Source organism: Coturnix japonica, chromosome 11 (genome assembly GCF_001577835.2).
Source record: "Coturnix japonica isolate 7356 chromosome 11, Coturnix japonica 2.1, whole genome shotgun sequence".
Taxonomy (NCBI): Eukaryota; Metazoa; Chordata; class Aves; order Galliformes; family Phasianidae; genus Coturnix; species Coturnix japonica.
In genome coordinates, this window is record NC_029526.1 from 15,815,703 (window position 1) to 15,835,302 (window position 19,600).

A 19,600-nucleotide genomic window follows, 5' to 3' on the forward strand; every position below is an offset into this window, starting at 1 on the left:
ACTAAGCTGCACCCTGCCCGACGCCCCTCTATTGGCAATACAGCTGGGGAAATCCTCTTGCTTCCTTATGTATGGGAAGCTCAACATGCATCCGGGTGCATGCAAGGAGGAGCAGAGCAGCTGCTTGTATTGCCTTCATGCAGGGCTGCAGATGGCTGGGCTGCCCTGTGCTTGCATTCTGCATCACGCCTGGCTGCTTGCAAGCAGGAGGGCAACAGCTCTCAGTGCTGCCGGTTGGGTTTGTCCTGCTGGGATGGATAAGGAGCAAACACAGAGCACAAAGGTCTGCATTCAGAGCTCGGTGTGACGGCAGCAGGGAGGATCCAAGCAGCGAGATCCACCTCTGCTGTGCAAACCCAATGCGAGCAGAGGAGAAACCAGCAGCAAGTCAGAGCTCCGTGCTCCATCGTCTCCTATCACCGCAGCACGAAGCACACACAGCTCAGGGGAGGACAAATAACATGAAATAAAAGAGCAGCTTTATTTCTCCCTGACATTTAATAACCTTCATCACCCAGCAGCAGTTTCCCATCCCATAAGAGCCGGGAGAATGGAACGTTCTGGTTTTCTCTGCAGGGTTTTATATGAAGGCAAAAATAACATCACGGTTTGGTGCTGGTGCTGCAACAGAGCAGAGCTCACAGCTGTAGTCACCCCAATGTGAAGCAGCTGGATGCAGCCCCACATCTGGATCCTGCAATGAGAACCTGCTGTGGGGTGGCAGCAGGGTTTGGGGCAGGGAATCCCAACCCGAGGTGGGGTTTTGCCCTTTGAGACCCTTCCAGCTGCAAGGAACAACCCCGAGTGTTTGTGAGCTGCTGTGAGAGCAGAGAAACAGAACAAAACCCAGAGGTCGGATGGCAGCCAAGAGCTGGAACAAGGAAGAGGGAAAATGTGCTGCTGCAGAGCTCAGGCAAACAACTGCTTATCAGTGACTCAAGGCTCCGGCCTCGGGGGGAGCACTGTTCCTTTGTGCTCATGCAAAGGTTTCTATTTTCAGCCCTATGTGCCCTGCAGTGGGCTGAAATTAGGGCTGACAATAGCAGGACACGGGGAAATGGTTTGAAGTTAAAAGAGGGAAGATTTAGGTTGGATGTTAGGGGGAAGTTCTTTACTAGGAGAGTGGTTAGGGCCTGGAACAGGCTGCACAGGGAGGTTGTGGATGCCCCGTCCTTGGAGGTGTTCAAGGCCAGGTTGGACGGGGCCATGGGCAACCTGATCTATGGGGTTCTATGGGGTTCTATGGGGAGTCTATGGGGATTTATGGGGTTTAATGGGGTTCTATGGGGTCTCCTGGGCAACCTGATCTAGTAAAGGTGTATGTTTGGTGGCCCTGCCAGGCAGGGGGTTGGAACTACATGATCCTTGAGGTCCCTTCCAACCCGGGTCATTCTGTGACTCTGTGATCAGTGCCGTCCCTCCCTCTATCAGACTCACACTGTGCTTTGGTTGGAAGCAAAGGAGCTTGTTGTGGTGGGGTCGTGATGTTTGGAGCTTCCCCACTGATTCAGGGGTGGGTGGAGGAACACAGGCAGGTTAATGGGGTCACTGCAAGAGGGGCAGGGTTGTGTGTTATCCTTAGGTACAGGAGCGACAGACTGAGATTGCAGGTGGGGAAGGGATGGATGGAGGCACAGAGCACATGGAAGGCTTATAGAGCCCCATTGTGGACACACCGCGATACAGCACCGCTCCGCCGCCACCCAGGGGAGACGAAGAGAGATCGCCCATGTCTTTAATTAGCCGTGTAGAACTTGGCGCTCATTAACCTTTTGCATTAAGGATGAGGAGGGGGAAATAAAGCAAAGCTCTGCTGGGAAACTGGGTGAGTTACTCAGCATCAGGTGAGAAAACAGGCTGCAAAGAGCCGGGTTCTGCAGCACAAGGTGCACAGAGCTCAACAAATACAAAGCACAAAGGTGAGGCCCCATAGAATAAAACAAGAAGCAAAGAGAAATGAGTTCACAAAACCTCCTTTATTATTATTATTATTTATTATTATTGTTGTTTGAAATTGGAAAAAGGCTCCTTGGGTAACAACCATCAGATGTAAAAGGACCACGTGGATTCAATCCGCCCCCTCCCCAATACGATGCTCCTGTTTAGTCGCCATCCAAACCCCATTGCAGGGCTCAGTGTCGCCGTGTTACAATCGCTTCCACCCTTTTTTTGCTCCTCCTGCCATAAAACAAACAGCGTGGACTGGAAATAGCACAAGGACGGTGCTGTCACAGTGCATTTATAGCGACGGCATCGGGCCCAATGCAAACAAATGGGCTGGAGGAGGATCTTTGTGTTGAGTCCAGATCAGGATGATTCCCATCCAGGCAGGTTGGTTGTTTGCCATCTATCGCAGCACATGGAGCCGAGGTTCTCCTGCCACCTGCTGCCCATTGCAGGCTTTAAGCTGCAGGTTCTAACTCCCAACACAGCAGGTTACAGGAGCAGACCTGCTCAACTCGGTGCTTCAGGCCCCAGGCTGAGCTTGCAGCACAACACAGGCTCATTTTCTGTCTTAGAAAAGCAAAAAGCTATTAAGGCAGCTCTGCAGAACTGCAGGGTTGGTTTATTTCTTTGCCAGGTTGAGGCTGCTCAGCTGTTCCAGCTTATTGACCAGCACTTCAGATCCTCACCTCTAACACACAACCAGCTTTACCACTAGTGATAAGGCAGCAGGAAGCAAAGAAGAATCACCTTCACTATTCCCAGAGGGCTGTGAAACTCTACCCGAAGAGCCAGGAGTTTAATCCTGTGATGGATGTGACCTTCTGCTCTCAATCTCTGCTGGAGACTCGGTTCTCACACAGCCTGAGGGAGCCACAAATGGCATAAAGCCCTTCTGAGAGGGAGAATAAAAAGCTCAAAGTGCTCCGTAAGGGAGGGCTCAGATCCTTCCTGCACAACACACACACATTTACAGAGCAAAACCTGCTGAGTTCTGTTAGACAAACCCATCTCATGGCTGGGGAGGGGAATGCAATAAAGGATGTGTTCAACTTGCAACCAACGCCTTCCTCACCAATTGCTCTTCTTCTTCATACAAAGATCCCAATTATCTCCTCCTACAGAGAGAGGATTCATAACAAAAGGGGCTGGGATGGTTTGCAGCACAACTCACAGTTTGGAGATTTAGCTGGGCAGGATTTTCCTATGGCGCATTGCTGAGCTGAATGATGGCCTATGGGGAACCTGGCTCACTCCTACCAGCAGCTCACAGAGGCATCGTATAGAAAGAAACTGAGCTCAGGAGCTTTCTGTGCAAGCAGCAATCAGCTGGGATGGAACAAGCTGAGGGAGGCAGCCCTGAACCCATAATGGCCACCCTGACAGTCCGTGTCCATCCAGTTCATTAGATGTTCCATGATCCAACTCTGAGCTTCAGTTATTTTGGTTCCAGTCCATTCTTTGCAATAAGAAAGCTCCGTGTCCTCCCTCTGCAGGGTCCCTTCAGCTATTCAAAGCTACGTTACAGACCAGGTACCAAAGACTGCTATGGGGAACAGTGAGGGGGCAGCGGGGAGGAAAGGGCACTCGTGGGTATTTTTAACAGGGATGTGTACATTGAGGGGGGTAAAAAGGCTTTATTAAAAGTGCATGCTTTCCTTCAGAGGTACCAAGAGCAAGGAATCCCCAGCCTATCTCTGGTCGGGGAGCGCAGCAGCCTTTGCAGCCCCTAGCCCTGTCCATCACCAATCACCCATCAAGTGGCCAACGACTGAATATTCTTCAGCATTTCATCAAATGCCTCTCGGGAAGGAGCTTCTGCGTTCTGAAAGGAGACCTTGATCCGACTGTACAGACTGAAGGACTTCAGCTCCAGCCAGATGAAACCAAAGCGATCGTCGTCAAAGAGAACAAAAACACCGGGTGTTCGTTCGGGGCTGGTGAATCCATGGCCAGCAATGAGCCCCGTCCCATAGAAACTGCAGGGAGAGAAGAGCAAAGAAAGGTTTAGAAATAGCCCAAACTGCCCAATATTTAACAGTAATATTAATAACATTATTACAATCGATCCAGTGCCAAACAGCCTGCCTAGAGCAGAGCAGGGAGGTTTAATTCACTTGGTTCTCATGACAAAACACCACTGATATCATTTCAAAACCAGCAAACCATCCATTGCTATGTATATTTATCTGAGCCCTCCTGGTGGCTTCTAATCAGCACCTGCAAAATGAGGATGAGTTTTGTAGCTCAGCCCAGTGATTCAACTGCAACTCGGAGATCAACCTGGGTGCAGACAGCCCTCAAAGGGAAGAAAACACACGAGGAGAGGGAGATCAGAAAGGGAAACCTTGTGACAAAGCCAGGGGAAAGGCGAGAAAGGAAAATCTTAACAGGAGCTGGGGAGGAGTAAAGGTCAGTCTAACCTCCAAGCAAGCAGCAGGTGGAGCAGGCTTTGATTCAAACACAGCTTGCGTGTGACAGCAGGAGCCTGCTGGGATTAACCAGCTATTGGTAAGCTTTTCCATGAGCACAGATGTTTGGCTGAAGGTCACCTGTCTAAGCCTCAGCTTCTGGGCTCTGTTTCCACACCTCATTTAGCATTCTGCTTCACTGAGCCCAGGCTCCTCTCTATGAGGCTCTCTGTGAACCTGCACCTCCTGCTTATGGTGCTCAGCACCTTGTAGAGTTGGTGCCAAGGCAGCAGATGCCAGGGAGGGGTGGGAGGGAGCACTGTGTTCCCACAGCCAAGGAACACAAATGACACACAGGATCAGGAAGCAGCTCAGATCTCCAGATTTACGAGCTGAGCAGTTCTTGGAGGGGATAAAAGGGCAGAACAGAGCAAGGTGCTAGCTCTAGAAGTAACAGGATGAACACAGAAATCTACAAAGGAAGCAGGATTGCGGGTGGCAGCATGGCTAAGAAAGAGAATTAAGCCAGAGTGGAAGAAAAGGGCAGCAGAGAAAGAAAGCATGAGCACAAGGGGCTGGGAGATCTGTGTGCAGGTAAAGGGCAAACAAATACAGTTTCAAAGATTACTCTGTCAGTTTCAAGAAGCAAACGGCACAAACAGGCTACAAAACAACTCGCCCTCATTACCAAATGCGGCAGGTCCGGGGATAGTCCTCGTTCCTTGATATGACCCCCATGGGCAGCACGAAGGGCTGTGATGCTGGAGCCTTGTCCTGGGCTGCCCGCTCTGCCCCAGCTGCAGTCTCTTCCCCCTCAGCACCTTCTCCTCCTTGGGGCTGTGCAGCAGGAGAGGAGGCAGCTTGTTGAGAGCGATCCTCGTCCTCTCCCCGTTGCTGCTCCTCCTGCTCCTCCCTCCGCACTTGCTCCTGCACCTCCAGGACGATGCGGGAGAGCTCACTGAAATCACGAAGGTTCTCGATGTCAGGAAGCTGCAGGGGGTGAGCCAGGTCTATCTCCACTGTTTGCTGCCCAGCCGGGATGTTGGGATCTCCCTGGAGAGGAGAAGAAACAAAGCAGCTGCTGCAGGGCAGGGTACTACGGGCTTCTGCTGAGTTCACCCTATCATACACCCATTAAGTTGGTAACAGAAGACATCAGGCTTTGCTCATTGAATTCTCTATGCCTCCCACAAACACGAATGTCAGACCAAACGCTACAAGATAGGCTGGATTTGTGAGGATGAAAGAAAGCATCAACCGCATCAGTGCTGTGTCAGAATCCCTCCCTGCAGAGAGGAAGGAGCTCACCAGCTTGGCACCAAAGAGCTGCTGCTATTTGGTACCTGCTCCCCTGATGTACCTGAATGATCTCCAATGATCTGCTCTACCAGTTGCTCACAGAAAGTAGCTCATAAAGATAGAAAAGGGAAAGAGAGCCAGGTAGCACCATGAAAAGCTTTGCAGAGCAATTTCTAGCTACGCTGGCACATGTTCAGACCCACTAATGCCACCAACATCCACAAGGAAATAAGCTTTGGGGCTGCAGCACCTGATAACCTTCCCCTTGCTCCTGTGGATCCATGGCATCAATGGAAGATTAATTTAACAAACAGGTGAGAGAAGTTCAAGCGCACTCACAGTGATTTTAGTCCCCTTAGCTTTCCTTCCGTGAAAGCTCAACATGACAATCTCCAGCCCGTGGCTCCCATACGTTCCCTTGAAGAGACCTGGCTTGATGAGGTCGTCAGGGCTGCTCGGAGGGAGGTAGATGCGTCGATATGTCAAGCAGTTGCTGTGCAAAAGGAAAGGTCAGAGAGGTTAAGAGAGGACTCCCAGACATGAAGAACGTGTTTGAGACAGCTCTGGGTTGCCATCGTGTCAGAAGCAGGATGTGTGTTCTCAGTGTTACAACAAGCTCCACGTTTCATCTCAGGCATGTGCAAACACACCTCCCCTCCACTTCCCTCTACCAGTCCCTGTTAACACACCATGATGCTCCTGTTACAAGGCCACAACAGGCCTCAGAAACACTCCCTGTCAGTTCTAAAGGACCAAAGGAGCAAAGTGTATCTCAGTGTCTGCTATTAGAACTTTGAAGTGATAGTCAAGATAAGTTCTTGAGCACTGTGTCACTGTGCACCACAAAGCATGTTGTTTAGTAACAAGGCTACCAAGCAGAGTCCCTCAGGATCACAGATATTCACTCTGCCTTTGAAATGAACACTGTCAGATGGCTCAAATACCGTGCCCAGCTATTTTAGCAAACGTGTAATGGAAGCAGTAATAATAAACCCATATCTTGCCCAGCAAACAGAAAGGGTTGTGCTGCCCCGTATCTAAACAAAATGACATTCCTCTGGCTTAATACCTAAAAAGAGCTGGTGCCCTTACTCATATTGGCTGGTGTAGATGAACTTCATCAAGATGAGCTCTTGCATGTGCTCGTGGAAGATGTCCTCCAGTGTGCGACCCCACTCTTCCCGCAGCCACGTCCGGAATTCCTGTAGCAAGACAAGAGATGTTTTATTTGCAATATGGGTACAGCTCCCCATCTGAGCACAACGGCCACACACTGACAGCTGTGTATGGGGGGGGGCTGGGAACAAGCAAATACTGCTGCAGAGTGGGCAGCAATAAGAGTTTAACTGTTATCACAGTGACTGCACTCCCAGCAAGGCTCTGCACCATAAAGATATGCTTCCCTTCACATCAATCCTATGTGAACCAATGTGACCCCTCAGAACAAAAGCATAAGCATCACCTGTTACTGCAAATCAGCTCATCTGCTGCTATGTCCTGATTTATCCTGCAGGAACCCATGTGTGTACCCATAACAGCCTGCTCCTGTGCCCTACCCTAAGCACAAAAGGGGAAGCTTCTGAAAAGCACTGAAGATTTAGGGGGTTAAATCCTGCCCATATAATAGTGATGCATCTAAACCTGAAAAACAATATCTCCTGAAGTCCCTCCACAGCAGCTTTGACAAGTTAATACCCTCACATGAGTTGGCCTGCTAACAGCTTACACTGAGACAGCAGCCTACCCAGCAGCATTCCCAACCTGCTTTATCATCTAAAGCCAGATCCCCCAATTACCATAATGCCACCCATCCTTAACACGGTGCTTTGAAAGCATTAAAGCATTTCTCATCTGCTGCAGAAGCAGAAAACACTTAATGAAACCTTTCACCCAGCTGTTCCCCATTAGCAGGCAGACATCTTAAAGCACGAGTTAGAAGCAAGAAAGGGATCAGGTCTGTCATGCTGAGCAAGTTGGGCTCCTGGCTGCAATGCCACTACCTGGAGCAGCTATGAGCTGAAGGCTTCCACCTTAAACGTGCAGCTGGGAGCAGGATGAGGCTGGATACGCCTTACACAGTCACCTTACACAGTCACGGGGTAAACAAACAAATGGAGCTTTAATCCCACAACAAAGAAGACAAGCAGTAGAAAGGTGCCCCGCTGACAAGCCCATATTCAAATGCAGCTGGTGTTCAACATTAGGAAAGATCTTCATTATACAGACAGCAGTACTGCAGAGATCAATGACCGGAGAGCATTGCAGCACACAGTGAACACCGCTGCCTTTCTTCAGACAGCCCTGCTAACAAAAAGGACCAGCACCACAGCATGGGTGCTCAGGATCCAACAGCAATGGGGAAAACAGCACCTTGCTGGGGAACCCTACCCCTAAACCTCTGCTTTGTTCAGCTGGATGGACAGAGCAGCTTGCTCTCACACTGCTATGTACTGAGGTAGGGCCTGGTGTCCACCCAGGTGCTCTGTAAGCATAATGCTGAGCTGATCCCATCCGCCGAATCCTTACATCAAACCTCGGTGCATGCAGGAGATCCCCAAGATCCTGCAGGTCTTGATGTGTGCCCATTTTAAGCTTTGATTCAAGCAAGAATCAATTCCACACGCTCAAGAAAAGATGAGAGTAAATCAGCCTCAGGCTACCAGCTTGTGCTTTCAAGTGTGCTCAGATACACAGATCTCAATATTAGCTACAAGCTTAGATAAGGCAGCAGTGCTTTATCTTCAGAGAAGGGACACACACCAGCCCTTAAGCCTGGTACAGCACTCTTACCTCCTGCCTTCCCCCTGACATACGGTGGTGATCTGTCTGGTTGCATTTGGTGGAGAACTCGTCCTTCTTCACAATCTGTAGTTAACATGGAGGAGAATTGAACAGGTTACAGACCTGATGAGAGATGCCTGGGATGACCTAACTATGGCTGCTCAGAGTAAATGCTTTGCACAACAAATGTAACTGAATTAGGCATGGGAGAGATCTCATTAAGAGATACTCAGTGCATCAGCTATAGGATAGAGAACTAACAGCCATAACAAACCCAATGCATTCTAATGAAAGATCTTATCATGTTGCCTCTCTGAGTTGTTTGTTATTTTAAAGGACAAGGAAGCAGCCCCTCAAGAAGCTTTTCAAAGCATTCAGCTGAACGGGATGATGCTAAGTCAACTTCCTACAGTCTCATTTAGCACTTGAAAACCAAGCAGGTCTGTGTGGATGCACCCAGCAGCTGAACAAATCCACTTTAGGAATCCTTTATCTCAGCCTGAACACATTGATGTTCCATCCCAGGGCTATATCCTGTTTTTTGTTCAATCAGCTTTACAGCCAAGGTGCATACATGCACACACACACCGCCCATAGGGCTCAAACACTGGAGCAGCTCACCTGGATGTGGCCATTATGAGGTCCCTTATGGCCATACATACACTCAACTGTTGCAGATTTCCTCTCCATGAGATGGATCCTGAAGAGAGGTTTGAATCTCATCGGGTCATCGACGTGAGGGTCATGAGGTGGCAAATACATCCATCCAATGATGAACAGACCATCCACCTGCAGGGGGATGGGAAATAACACAGAATCAGCTTTGCTCACGTCCTTTGGAGCTGACAGCAAACAGCTCTGGCGCCTATCCTATAACAGGGCGAGAGCTGCAGAACAGCTTGCTGCATTTCCAAACTGCTTTCCAGCAATTAAAGCAGACCATATGCACTCACAGCACACCCCTGGTGAAGAGGGAGAGTGTTTCTTTATGAGGTTTTTCTGCACCAATGGAAAAATCATCCGGCTTTTATTATTGCAAAGGACTTTGCGACGGATGCTCAGTGCACAGGATCCGGAGGGAGAGACCACACAGCAAGTCAAGCTCTAATTAGTTTGAGAGCTCCTGCTGGCAGATCCTCAGTTCTGCTTCTCGTGATTATCTGCTCCTCTTGGATGAGGAATTATTTGGCTCTATTATTCACGGGCAGCACAGGAAGCAACAATCCTCTCAGCACAGAAGCATAAGCGCCAGCTCTCCTCCTTCAGGCCTAACAGAATCCTTCCCTTCCAGCCCCATGATTCCAGAGAAAGGGTATTTTCTAAGCAGAGATTTGAGAGGAAAGCAGAACAGAGCCACGAGGGCACGCTTGTTTTTGTAAGGTCACCACATCATGGAAGCATTAGTGCACTTGGATGTAGTCTTATATCAGTTCATGACATAGAACATTGCAAAATCTTAAAGACAGAGCAGCAGTGGTCATTTGTTATGGGTCAGCCTGCCACCTATTGCACCCTGGTGCAAAGAGTAAGGGCTTCTGGCAAGCATTTTGCCCAGCCTCAGTAATACAGCACCGAGGTTGTTCATTAACTGCTGTTCCCAGCAGCACAAGAGCTGGCAGGCTCCACAGGTCTTGCATCAGTAAAGGATGGTAAAGAACAGAAAGGTGAGGTGCACAAACAAGGGCAAAACCCTTAGATGCAGGCAAAGGTTAAGCATGGGCCAGCACTAAAGTCTCTGTGGTATCAAAGCACTGTGCCAGCCACCGGAATAGGAGCATCAGACTCTAAATGAAGCCTTGCCCTAAAACATTCCTCATATCTTCCTGTGTGTTCCTGCAGCTACAAAAGGACTGTCAGGAAATGGTGGTGATGATGCAGAGATCCAAGGAGCAACCTGGGCACCAACCATGTGCTTGAGTGCTGTTATTTAGAGTTCTCAGCACCACGTAGATGGTAAAGAGGCATTCAAAAGGTTCAGTCCTCCACCACAGCCCTGGGATGAGGTACTCACCACCACGTTCAGCAGTCCCCCATAGGGCCCGATGTCTGGCTGCCACAACCCCAGGATGTGTCGGTATCGGTGCAGCACTGGGGAAGAGTGAGACACTGATGTGAGCGTTAATGAGCTGAGGAATTAGAATTTGAGAGGAGAAGAAACAAAGGGAGGGAGAGGGGGGGAAAGACTATCACCAAACTGCACACCACGCCGACCAATGCCACCCACACAACAGCATCAGAAGGAAGTGAATGCTGGTTGCACCCAACCACAGCGAGGCAGTTCTGAACTGAGGCTTCCCATGAGGATTTCTTGCCCTCTGAAGCTCTGCTGCACTGCAGGAGGCAGGAGTTTGTTCCCAGGACCTTCCACAAGCAGACAGCTCAGTGGGAGACCTCTGCAACGTGGTTCTGTTGGTGCAAATCACACGCCATATCCAGAGCTAAAAAACAAATCAAGCACCCACCACCTCCAGCTACCAAAAATGCACCTGATGCCTCACGCTGCAAAGCAACAGAAAATAAAGACACAAAGGCAGTAAAGAACAGGGAAATATGAGTGTTCTGAGTATTTCCCCCTCCTTGCAGGGATAAACTTGCCTCCAGGGTTAAGCTTCCTTCTTCATAACAGCCAATAAACAGCAGGGCAAAGCGCACACACCATGCCAGCTCGGGAGCTGCAGAACTCGAAGCAAGCTGCTATATGTCAGCAGTGCCCAGAAGCTGCTGCCCAGCCCCTCTCCCAGCCTGCTGCAGCACAGGAGGCTCCTGCTCCTCATCTCTCACTTGGGTGCGCTTTCAATCACACCAAAATTAAAGGGCAAACAGGAAAACTTCTTGGAACTGGGGGCTGACGCCTGCACGGAGCCATGTGAAGGGGAGCTCGGAGATGCTCCCTGCCTCCTCTCCCAGCCTCACAGCGATGCTTTTTGTCCATACAGTTTGCAGATACGAGCAATAACCTTCACGTGTAGGTGGCACACACACAGTCCAGCACCTTGTGTGGGAACAACAGGACATGGGTTATTTCTAAGACCTCTGTCTCACGGATGCTCCTGGCCATCTCAGAAAGCCACAACTTACAAACCCAGCATGAATGAATAATGGTTTTTGTTTCACGTCAATTGATACAGGAAGAACCGAGTTTAAGTGCAGCTTTGTTCCCTTAAGTACCTGGAACAGGGAAGACTGTAGGGGTGTCTTTAATACAGCAAAGCAGAGAACTTCCATAGTGGGTGAGAACAGCAGGGAGGGTTATCCAGAGCTGAGCCAGCTGGCCCAGAGAAGCCTCATTCAGTCTAAAGGCCCCAAGAAGACTCATAGTAAAACCTTGACTTCCTTTTTCAGGCCTGTGGGCGATTGTCTTTTCCTTCCACAAAGTCTCAGTGCTGCAGTTAAACCCACTGCTGAGTTCCAGCCCTGGCTTCCCCATGGCAGGAGGTGGATGGATCCGACAGCTGCTTCCCTCCCCACTCTGAGAACACAGCAGCACTTGGGCTGCTCTCCAAGGCTTGATTTCCTCTGCTATGCACAAGAACCTCCAATTCTTCTCAGTCCTCAACAAGCCTGTTGCCTATCCAAACTTCTGAGCCCACGTGCTGCCAAGTGGAACAAGAAAGCTGGCACACCACAAACACCATCGGTGTGGGAAGGCACTCACAACCCCAGAATGGGTTATTAAATTAGGAGCACAGCAGATGCTTTCATACACCTCTGTTTTAGCTAAATCCCGTTATAATGCCTGTGTCTGCTCTGAGGGCAAGGCAGAAATAAATGCAAACACCCAACAGGAGGGATCAAAGCGAGATGCCTATAACCAAACTGAGTAGGAAGAATGTGAGCAGCCCTCAGCCAGTGGTAACCTACAAAAGGTAAAACTTCCTATTGATTCCTACAGCAGCGCTGCCACTGCTTCTCTGCTGTGACCTGCATTAAAAGACCATGTCACCACGGCCTGCTGTGCTTCTCTGAATAGCCCATGCTCAGCTGTCTTCTTCAGCACAGGTAAGTGTGCAGCATTCACTGCTCCCATTAGCACGTGTGGAAGAACTCCATTCCCAAGCACTTGTGAATTAGTAACCTGAGTTTCCAAAGTGACCTTATTTCCCTTCCCCTAAGGAGCATGAGACAGCTCAATACTCCTCCCAGACACCAAGCAGCGCAGGCTTCCCTCATTGGTTTAATGTAACTGAAACTCCCCTCAATGCCTACAGAAGGCTGAGCAGCAGACTGAAGTGTTTTGCTGCTCTTCACTCAGCATTTCAAAGCACTCCAAAAAGAGACCAGCCCTGGTACTGTCACTCTGAAGGGTCAGACACACAAGGACTGGGACAGGTTGCCCAAGGAGGCTGTGGATGCCCCATCCCTGCAGGCATTCAAGACCAGGCTGGATGTGGCTCTGGGCAGCCTGGGCTGGTGATTAACAACAACCCTGCACATAGCAGGGAGGTTGGAACCGGATGAGCACCGTGGTCCTTTTCAACCCAGGCCATTCTATGGTTCTATGAACTGCTCATGAAACCCTCCACTCTGTCCCAAGATCCACCCCAAAAAAACCATTTTGCTCAAAGCAACGTCACACTCCATGCAGCATCTCGTGTGTGCTCAGTGCAGGAAGCATCAACCAGCAGGGTACGTACGGCAGGTGTAAACATCTCTGTACTCCATGTGCTCGTAGTCGGGAAGGATTTTCATAAAACGCCCCGACTTCACCCGTGGGTTTATACCTGAACAGACACAGCAGGGTAAGTGCCAGAGAACTCAGCTCCACCGTCACCTTGTGATGAACCTGGACCAGCTTTCCCTTCTGCTTTCACTTCCAGCTGCGGTGCATCAATTTGAGGTTTCCAATTTGCTTCCTCAGGCGCAGCCAGTGAACAGTTACTGACACAGAATTTGGCAGCATTTCCCAAGGTAATATTTACAAATGACATCCAGGGAAGTAAAAGTGACCCCCCCCCCCCGCCCCAAGCACTGTGGGGTCACAGTAATGAGCATCACTGAGATGTAACTGCACAGAGGGCAGCCCAGCTCTTGACTTAGTGCTGCTCTCTAATACCAGATCTCAGCTCTCAGTTCCCCACACGGTTTCCTGCAGAAGCACATTCAGTGCACAGAAAAGCTTAGATGGCGTCTACCAGTAGCTCCTAATTAACTCGTCTGCAATTAAAGAGGTTTATGGGACAGAAGAGAAAATTGGTGGGGGGAGAAGGGGTCACATCACTAGGAAGCTGTTCCAAACCCACTAACTTGGTTACATCTGAATAAGTAGTTTTGCCTGAGGATGCTCAGCAAGTCTAATAGTGAGGATTAAAAGCCAGAAGTTGTTTTTCTCCAGTGTGAAGATCAGTGCTTGAGGTAATCACTGCTTCAAGGCTCAGTAAATAGAGCAGATGTAGAAGTTGAGCTGGTTTTTGGTTCTGCAAAGTCTATAGAGACCTCTGATGATTGCAACTTGGGACAGCTACTACTTTTGCTATCTAAAACAGTCTTATCTGACCAGCCAGAAACCACAGGTTAAATCTTGTTCTTTATATTGAGGACTATTACAAAGTATGTGGTGGTGGAACCAAGATAACACAGCCTGACAGTGCTGAGACAGGAGCTCCTCGAGGCCGAGCAAAGCTCTCAGAGCAACCCTGCAACTTGTGACTGCAAAGGGCAAGATTTGGTGACAGGGAAATGCTCACACAGTTCCCTGCCTCCATCTGGTTCACAGCTTATCCTGCTTTCTTCTCTCTGACACCCCCCAAACCATGAGATAGCAGATGTGCCTTCTGCAAGGTAGGTGCTGAATCTGAGGTCCCACTGCCACAGCCATCCCTAAAACACAACGGGACCTGAGCTGAGGCCAGCCCTGCCATGTCCTCCTCCACCGGGAGCAGCCCAAAGGGCTCCACCAACAGCTCTTTCCCACTGTCAGCGCAGAATGGCATCCTTACACAAGGACCAGCCTTAACTTCGTCACGTTGTGGTACTGGCAGCCTCTGGCTGGAGAAAACATCAATTAATCCCTCTACAAGATCTGAACAGGGTGAAACAAATGGGAAACGATGAAAAACCTTCGTTATGCTCTACAAGAAACTTCAATTCTCTGCCTTTTTTCTACCAGAGGATTGGAAGACAGATGTCCCAGTTCTTGCTATCTGCTTAGTATTAAATAAAATCCCAAACGTGGCAGCTTCACAGATGCCTTTGCCATTAGAAAGCAGGTCTGAATAACTTCCACCGTCAAAGCCTAATAAATATTCAACACGTATTGGCTTTCCAAGTCGGTACTGAGCAAAGACACCCAGATCTGGAGCAGCTTCATCACTTACGTTTGGCATAGACATCCCTGCAGGACACTCCTGTGATCTCCAGCTTGCGCAGGTTTTCACAGACACCATACTCTGCAATGACACAGATAGCAACGTTAGCTCTGCCATTAAGGCCTTTGCAATGCAGGATGGACAGTGAGATGTGTGCTTTTGCAAGCTGGGGCCCATCAGTCCGAGAATCTTCTTGCTGTTCTGCAGAGGAAATAGATGAAAAACTGGAGGTAATTGCATTGCAGTTTGGGAATCCAGCACTTTCCAAGTGATGCCTGCAGCAAATATACAGCAGAGGCTGACATCCACACTGCAAGGGGTGTGAAATGTGAGAGCCGTACTCATTAGGGCTCCAATGCGTGCCCATTAAGATCAAATCAGGAGAGTGCATAGTAATTATTTACTCCCACTGAGCAACCCAACAGAGAAAGCTGCTTATTAGGATCCAAAGAAAAGGTCACGGACTTAAAAAAGAATGAAATGGAGACATAAAACAGACATCAGCATGTACAAATATGGTTACAGATGAAAGCGGATCAGATGGAGATGGGGCTGCCCAAATGCCTTTGATTGCTCACAGAACGCCCTGAAAACAAAGCAAGCCACAGACCTTCAAGGCAGCTTTGAAGCACAAAATGAGATCGTTTCGTTTTGTTTGCTGGAAGTCGACGCCGAACTTCTAAGAAATAAAAAGCAAAGACTGCCATCTCACTGCAAGGAACCCTTAGGAAAGCAGAGGGAGGAAATGAGAAGTGGGAGATCCCAAAACAACCCATCAGCAGCAACCAGCACGCTGCTGCAGCTGCAGTCCTGATAGATCTCAGTGTGCAGAGCTACCCTCCTCAATATCAAAGACCTCTGTACTGCAGATCAAACACAGCTTCCCCCAGCGATGCCAAACACCAGGGCTGCCAACCACCACTGCCTGCTGCAAAGTGAGGATCCATTTTTCATCTAGGAGGAAAGCAGAAGCGTCCCTGAATGAATCCAACATCATTCAGTCTATAAATACAGCACTTGTGGCACACAGACATGATGATAAAGCAACCGCAAAGCTTTACCGTCAGCCCGCCTATGGGGAATACACACACTGCATTACATCGCTTCGGGTAAACAGCGGGTTCAATCGAGGTAAGAGTGGGCAGGAGGTACAAAGGCATTGCCCTTCATTAAAGGATGCAGAAGCCCGTGGTAAAGTTCCTGCTGACTTCCACAGAAGCCAGTTAGAGGAAGTTCTATGCATCAAACGCAGGGCAGGATGAGGAAGCACAATTAGGCAGAGAGCAGACAGACAGGCTTGCAGGGAAGCACAACCAGCCCAGCACAAACAAGCCACTGAGTGCTGGGCTGCAGCCAGCCAACCCTGCACAGCCATTCTGCGGATCTATGAAACCAGAGCTGAGCTGGAGGCTGCACACTGAGCACCCTGCAGCCATCCCATGGCTGCCCACCCCCCACCAGGCTCAGGGAGGCTCTCAACTGCTGTCCACGTGTGTGCACAAGTGGGTACATGTGTCTAATAACTGCATCAGAGGGGCAGAGGGAACGGTATGTTTCCTCAGCTGATCAGAAAGCCAAGAGGCCTTGTAAGATGAGGGAAGCAGGGTGGTTATAGCCTGCTGTTTGTAAACAGCCTGCTCTTTCCACCTGGCCATGGTGACATGCAGGCTCTGTGCAGTAGGCATTGCAGCTAGGTTACATTCAGCCTCATGTAAGGTATTCGTACTGCATCAGAAAGGGAGGAGACACACAGAGGATCCATGGCACTTCTCCATGCTGCCAACAGCGATGCCCACATAGGGGCCTTCCTCCAGCAGCCCTCCTTTCTTCCCCATTTTGCCTCCTGCATCCATAAAACCACTCCAAGTGCAGCCCCAGGACAGACAACTGCCAGCACATACCCTGAACAGAGCGAGCTGGGATGAGGTTTGAGCTCCAGTTCGGTTCCCTCAATATGGATTTATCTCAGTGCTGCAGCTCACCGAGTTCCTTAAGGAGTTAACAGCCACGGTTAGAAATAATCCTGCTTCAAAAGTAAGGATGGAAATTGATTTGGAAGCTCTTCCTCGACCAGCTGCAAAGTCTGTTTTATTAGGTTTATAACGAGTACTTGGAAAACGTGCCAAACACGGTGACACGGTGCTGTTTCCATGGCCACGTGCACTGGAATCCAAAGGACTTGGAAAGGTATCATGAATCCCACTAATACCTCCATAAGTGTAATCTACTCCCTGGCCTCCCCACAGCAAAGAGAGCCCTCCTTGCAGCTGTGACATCATCTTCTGGAAGCAGGGAGTGTTTCCACTGCATTTGAAATAACACAATCAAAGATCACACCACTGCTTTCCTCCATGTCTCCCCCAGCAGCTCCATGCACTGTATGAACACCCACAGCTCATTAGGATGCCTAGTAGAGCATGACACCCTTGCTCCTAAGGTTCAACAGTGCCTCAGCTAATCACGTCTTCTAATTAATCCTAGACAAAGGTATGTTCACAATGCCATGCACAGAGCAGAAGGCACAACCTACAGCCACACCTGAGGAACACCCTGACACTTCTGCAGGTCCGAAACTAATGAGGATTGTTGTTACAACCCAAAGCCTTTTCAGGCATGTTCTAGAAGAGCTTATTCTGAACCCCTGCTCTGTTTCTAAGTGTTCTGTTGCTCCTATGCTGCTTGCAGATGAAAGTTGTGGACAACCAGGTAGGTCAAGCCATGAGCAACAGTGCTTTAATTCAGCTCTCACTGCAGAGATCAGCAATCTCCTATTTATAGAAAACACGAAAGCAACTGCAATCCTCTTCTTGCCAAAGAAGCGATTCAAAGCCATTGTTTACCCCAAACAGTTGCAATGATAAAAGGACAACAGCCCTAAGAGCCACAGCAGCAGCGTTACACAACAGCTTCTGGTTAATCCCTGAGCTCTCCCCATAGACAACCAGCAGGAGAAGCCACCCCTGCACTTTCAGGACAAGCCCTCTGGATGTTTGGACCATTCACAACATGTTTCCAAGACTATTTTAAAGAGGAAAACATGATTTCTGAATGGGCAAAGGCAGCACTGCTGCTGCCCAAGGTCCAAAGTGGTTCATCCAAAGCACTGCAATAACTCTCTCAGAGATTAACTGTCCAAACCCAGAGCAGCTCAGACAACTGGGACTGATGAAAAGGCTGCAGGAACAGCCCCATTAATGCCCAGCTTTCAGACCTGCTGCTTACCTGGGCCTCACAGCTTGCACATCATGCCTTTGGTACAACAATTACCTCCATCAAACCTGCAGCCCAATACGATCCCTGACCGCAGCTGGAGCTGATATATCAGAAGAAACACAGGAAGCAGCGTTGGGAAAGAGCAGAAACTGGGTTTGAAGCACCTCTCACCTTGTAGCTAATGAGCATAAGGAAAAGAATGGATGTTATTTGATTAGCCTGCAGCCAAGAAAGCGTGAAGTTATTGGGATCACTCCCTGCTGAGCAGAGAAATAAGAAACGCTTTGGTGGATGTTTAAACAGCCTTTGTACTGTCCGGGGTTCTTGGGTAGTGCTGATAAAGCACAATGTCATTGCTGTAAAGTTGAATGCATCTGAATGCATCTATAGCAGGCGGCCTTTGTGACACACCTACAGCTCTCATCCCTATGAGCTCCCTGGCACCAAAACAACATAAAGGGTTTGATAAGCTGGAAGCAGAGGTGGGATGGCATCACGTAGAGATGGATGAGCACAGCAAGACAGCGCGTGGAGGGTGAAATAAACACCCCCAAGGGCTCCTTCCTCCCCACCTCCCCAAGGACCCCCCTGCTCCTCCCATGCTGGACCCAATGGACCCATCTCCTCCCCATTCACCCCAATGCCCCCCATAACCCCCCGCTGCAGGCGGTACCTTCCCTGCAGCGCCGCCTCCAGATGGTGTCGGTGCGGAGGATGCGGCGGAAGGTGGTGCAGACCCGGGCCAAGCTGGGCAGGTCGGTACCGGGCAACGAGCCGAAGATCTGCACTAACAGCTCCGGGGGCAGCTCCAGGATGGACAGCGGGGCCCGTCCGTTCGGGCCTACCTCAGCGGGGTGAGGAGCAGGCCCGGCGCACTCGATGCGCTCCGTCAATTCATCGTCCTCCACACTAGCTCCTCCTCCTCCTCCCGTCTCCTCGGGGTCCGTGTCGGTGTCGGGCTCGCTGTCCGCTCCTCCTCCCCGCCGTTGTTCCCGTGCAGCTCCACGCCGCCGGCAGCCCCGAGCCGGGCCGACCCCGCACAGCCGTGCGCACACAGCCATGGCCAACGGCGATCTGCGAGGCGGGGCGGGGCGCGGCGTAGCGCGGCGCCGTAAGACCCGCCCACTGTCAAACGCGACCAATCAGAGCCGCGCTCTTTCTACTTGGCCACGCCTCTCAGTCGGACGCGACCAATCGGAGAGGATCTTTCTGCTTGGCCACGCCCCTCTGTCTGATAACGGGCGCTCCGGCGCCGCTACGCCCTCAGGGCATCATGGCGGCCGGGTGGGGCTCGCCCGCCCCCTTGTGTGTGGGAGGAACGAGCCCCGCGAGCTGCTTCTCCCACCCCACAGCACAAAGAGAGTGTGACACAGAGCCCCGGCATAACGCTCCGGGAGATAAATATTAACTTCCCTCACAAGAGGGATATAAAAAAAAAGGAGGAAACCCGACTTGCCCCGTGTGAGGCTCGAACTCACGACCTTCAGATTATGAGACTGACGCGCTACCTACTGCGCTAACGAGGCTCCTCGATCAGCAGCGAACAGCTAATTCCCTTCTGCTTTGCAGCAACCTTTGGCATATCTGAAGGCTAAATAACGCCAGCTTCCAGCTACAGCTCCTTAAGAGCTTTGTAAAATGTTTTAA

The 19,600-nt window shown here is 50.2% G+C and overlaps 1 protein-coding gene and 1 non-coding gene across 4 annotated transcripts; both read right to left on the reverse strand.

Moving 5' to 3' along the window:
• Positions 1 to 1,957: 1,957 nt before the first annotated feature.
• Positions 1,958 to 19,042, reverse strand: FBXO31 (F-box protein 31). 3 transcript variants are annotated; one of them, XM_015874191.2, is made up of 10 exons: positions 18,627 to 19,042; positions 14,750 to 14,821; positions 13,070 to 13,156; positions 10,447 to 10,523; positions 9,057 to 9,224; positions 8,445 to 8,519; positions 6,747 to 6,856; positions 5,994 to 6,147; positions 5,044 to 5,408; positions 1,958 to 3,923 (listed from the first exon to the last, which is right to left on the reverse strand). In XM_015874191.2, exons 1-10 carry the CDS (start codon positions 19,012 to 19,014, stop codon positions 3,701 to 3,703), a joined length of 1,719 nt encoding a protein of 572 aa, XP_015729677.1. In that variant the 5' UTR covers positions 19,015 to 19,042; the 3' UTR covers positions 1,958 to 3,700. The 3 variants fall into 3 exon arrangements, with proteins under 3 accessions (XP_015729677.1, XP_015729678.1, XP_015729679.1); XM_015874192.2 differs by lacking the exon at positions 13,070 to 13,156 and having other exon boundaries at positions 18,627 to 19,041; XM_015874193.2 differs by lacking the exons at positions 13,070 to 13,156; positions 14,750 to 14,821 and having other exon boundaries at positions 18,627 to 19,041.
• A 364-nt stretch (positions 19,043 to 19,406) lies between these two features.
• On the reverse strand, positions 19,407 to 19,479 carry TRNAM-CAU. The gene has a single exon. It is a non-coding gene; the product is annotated as a tRNA-Met (tRNA).
• Positions 19,480 to 19,600: the final 121 nt, after the last annotated feature.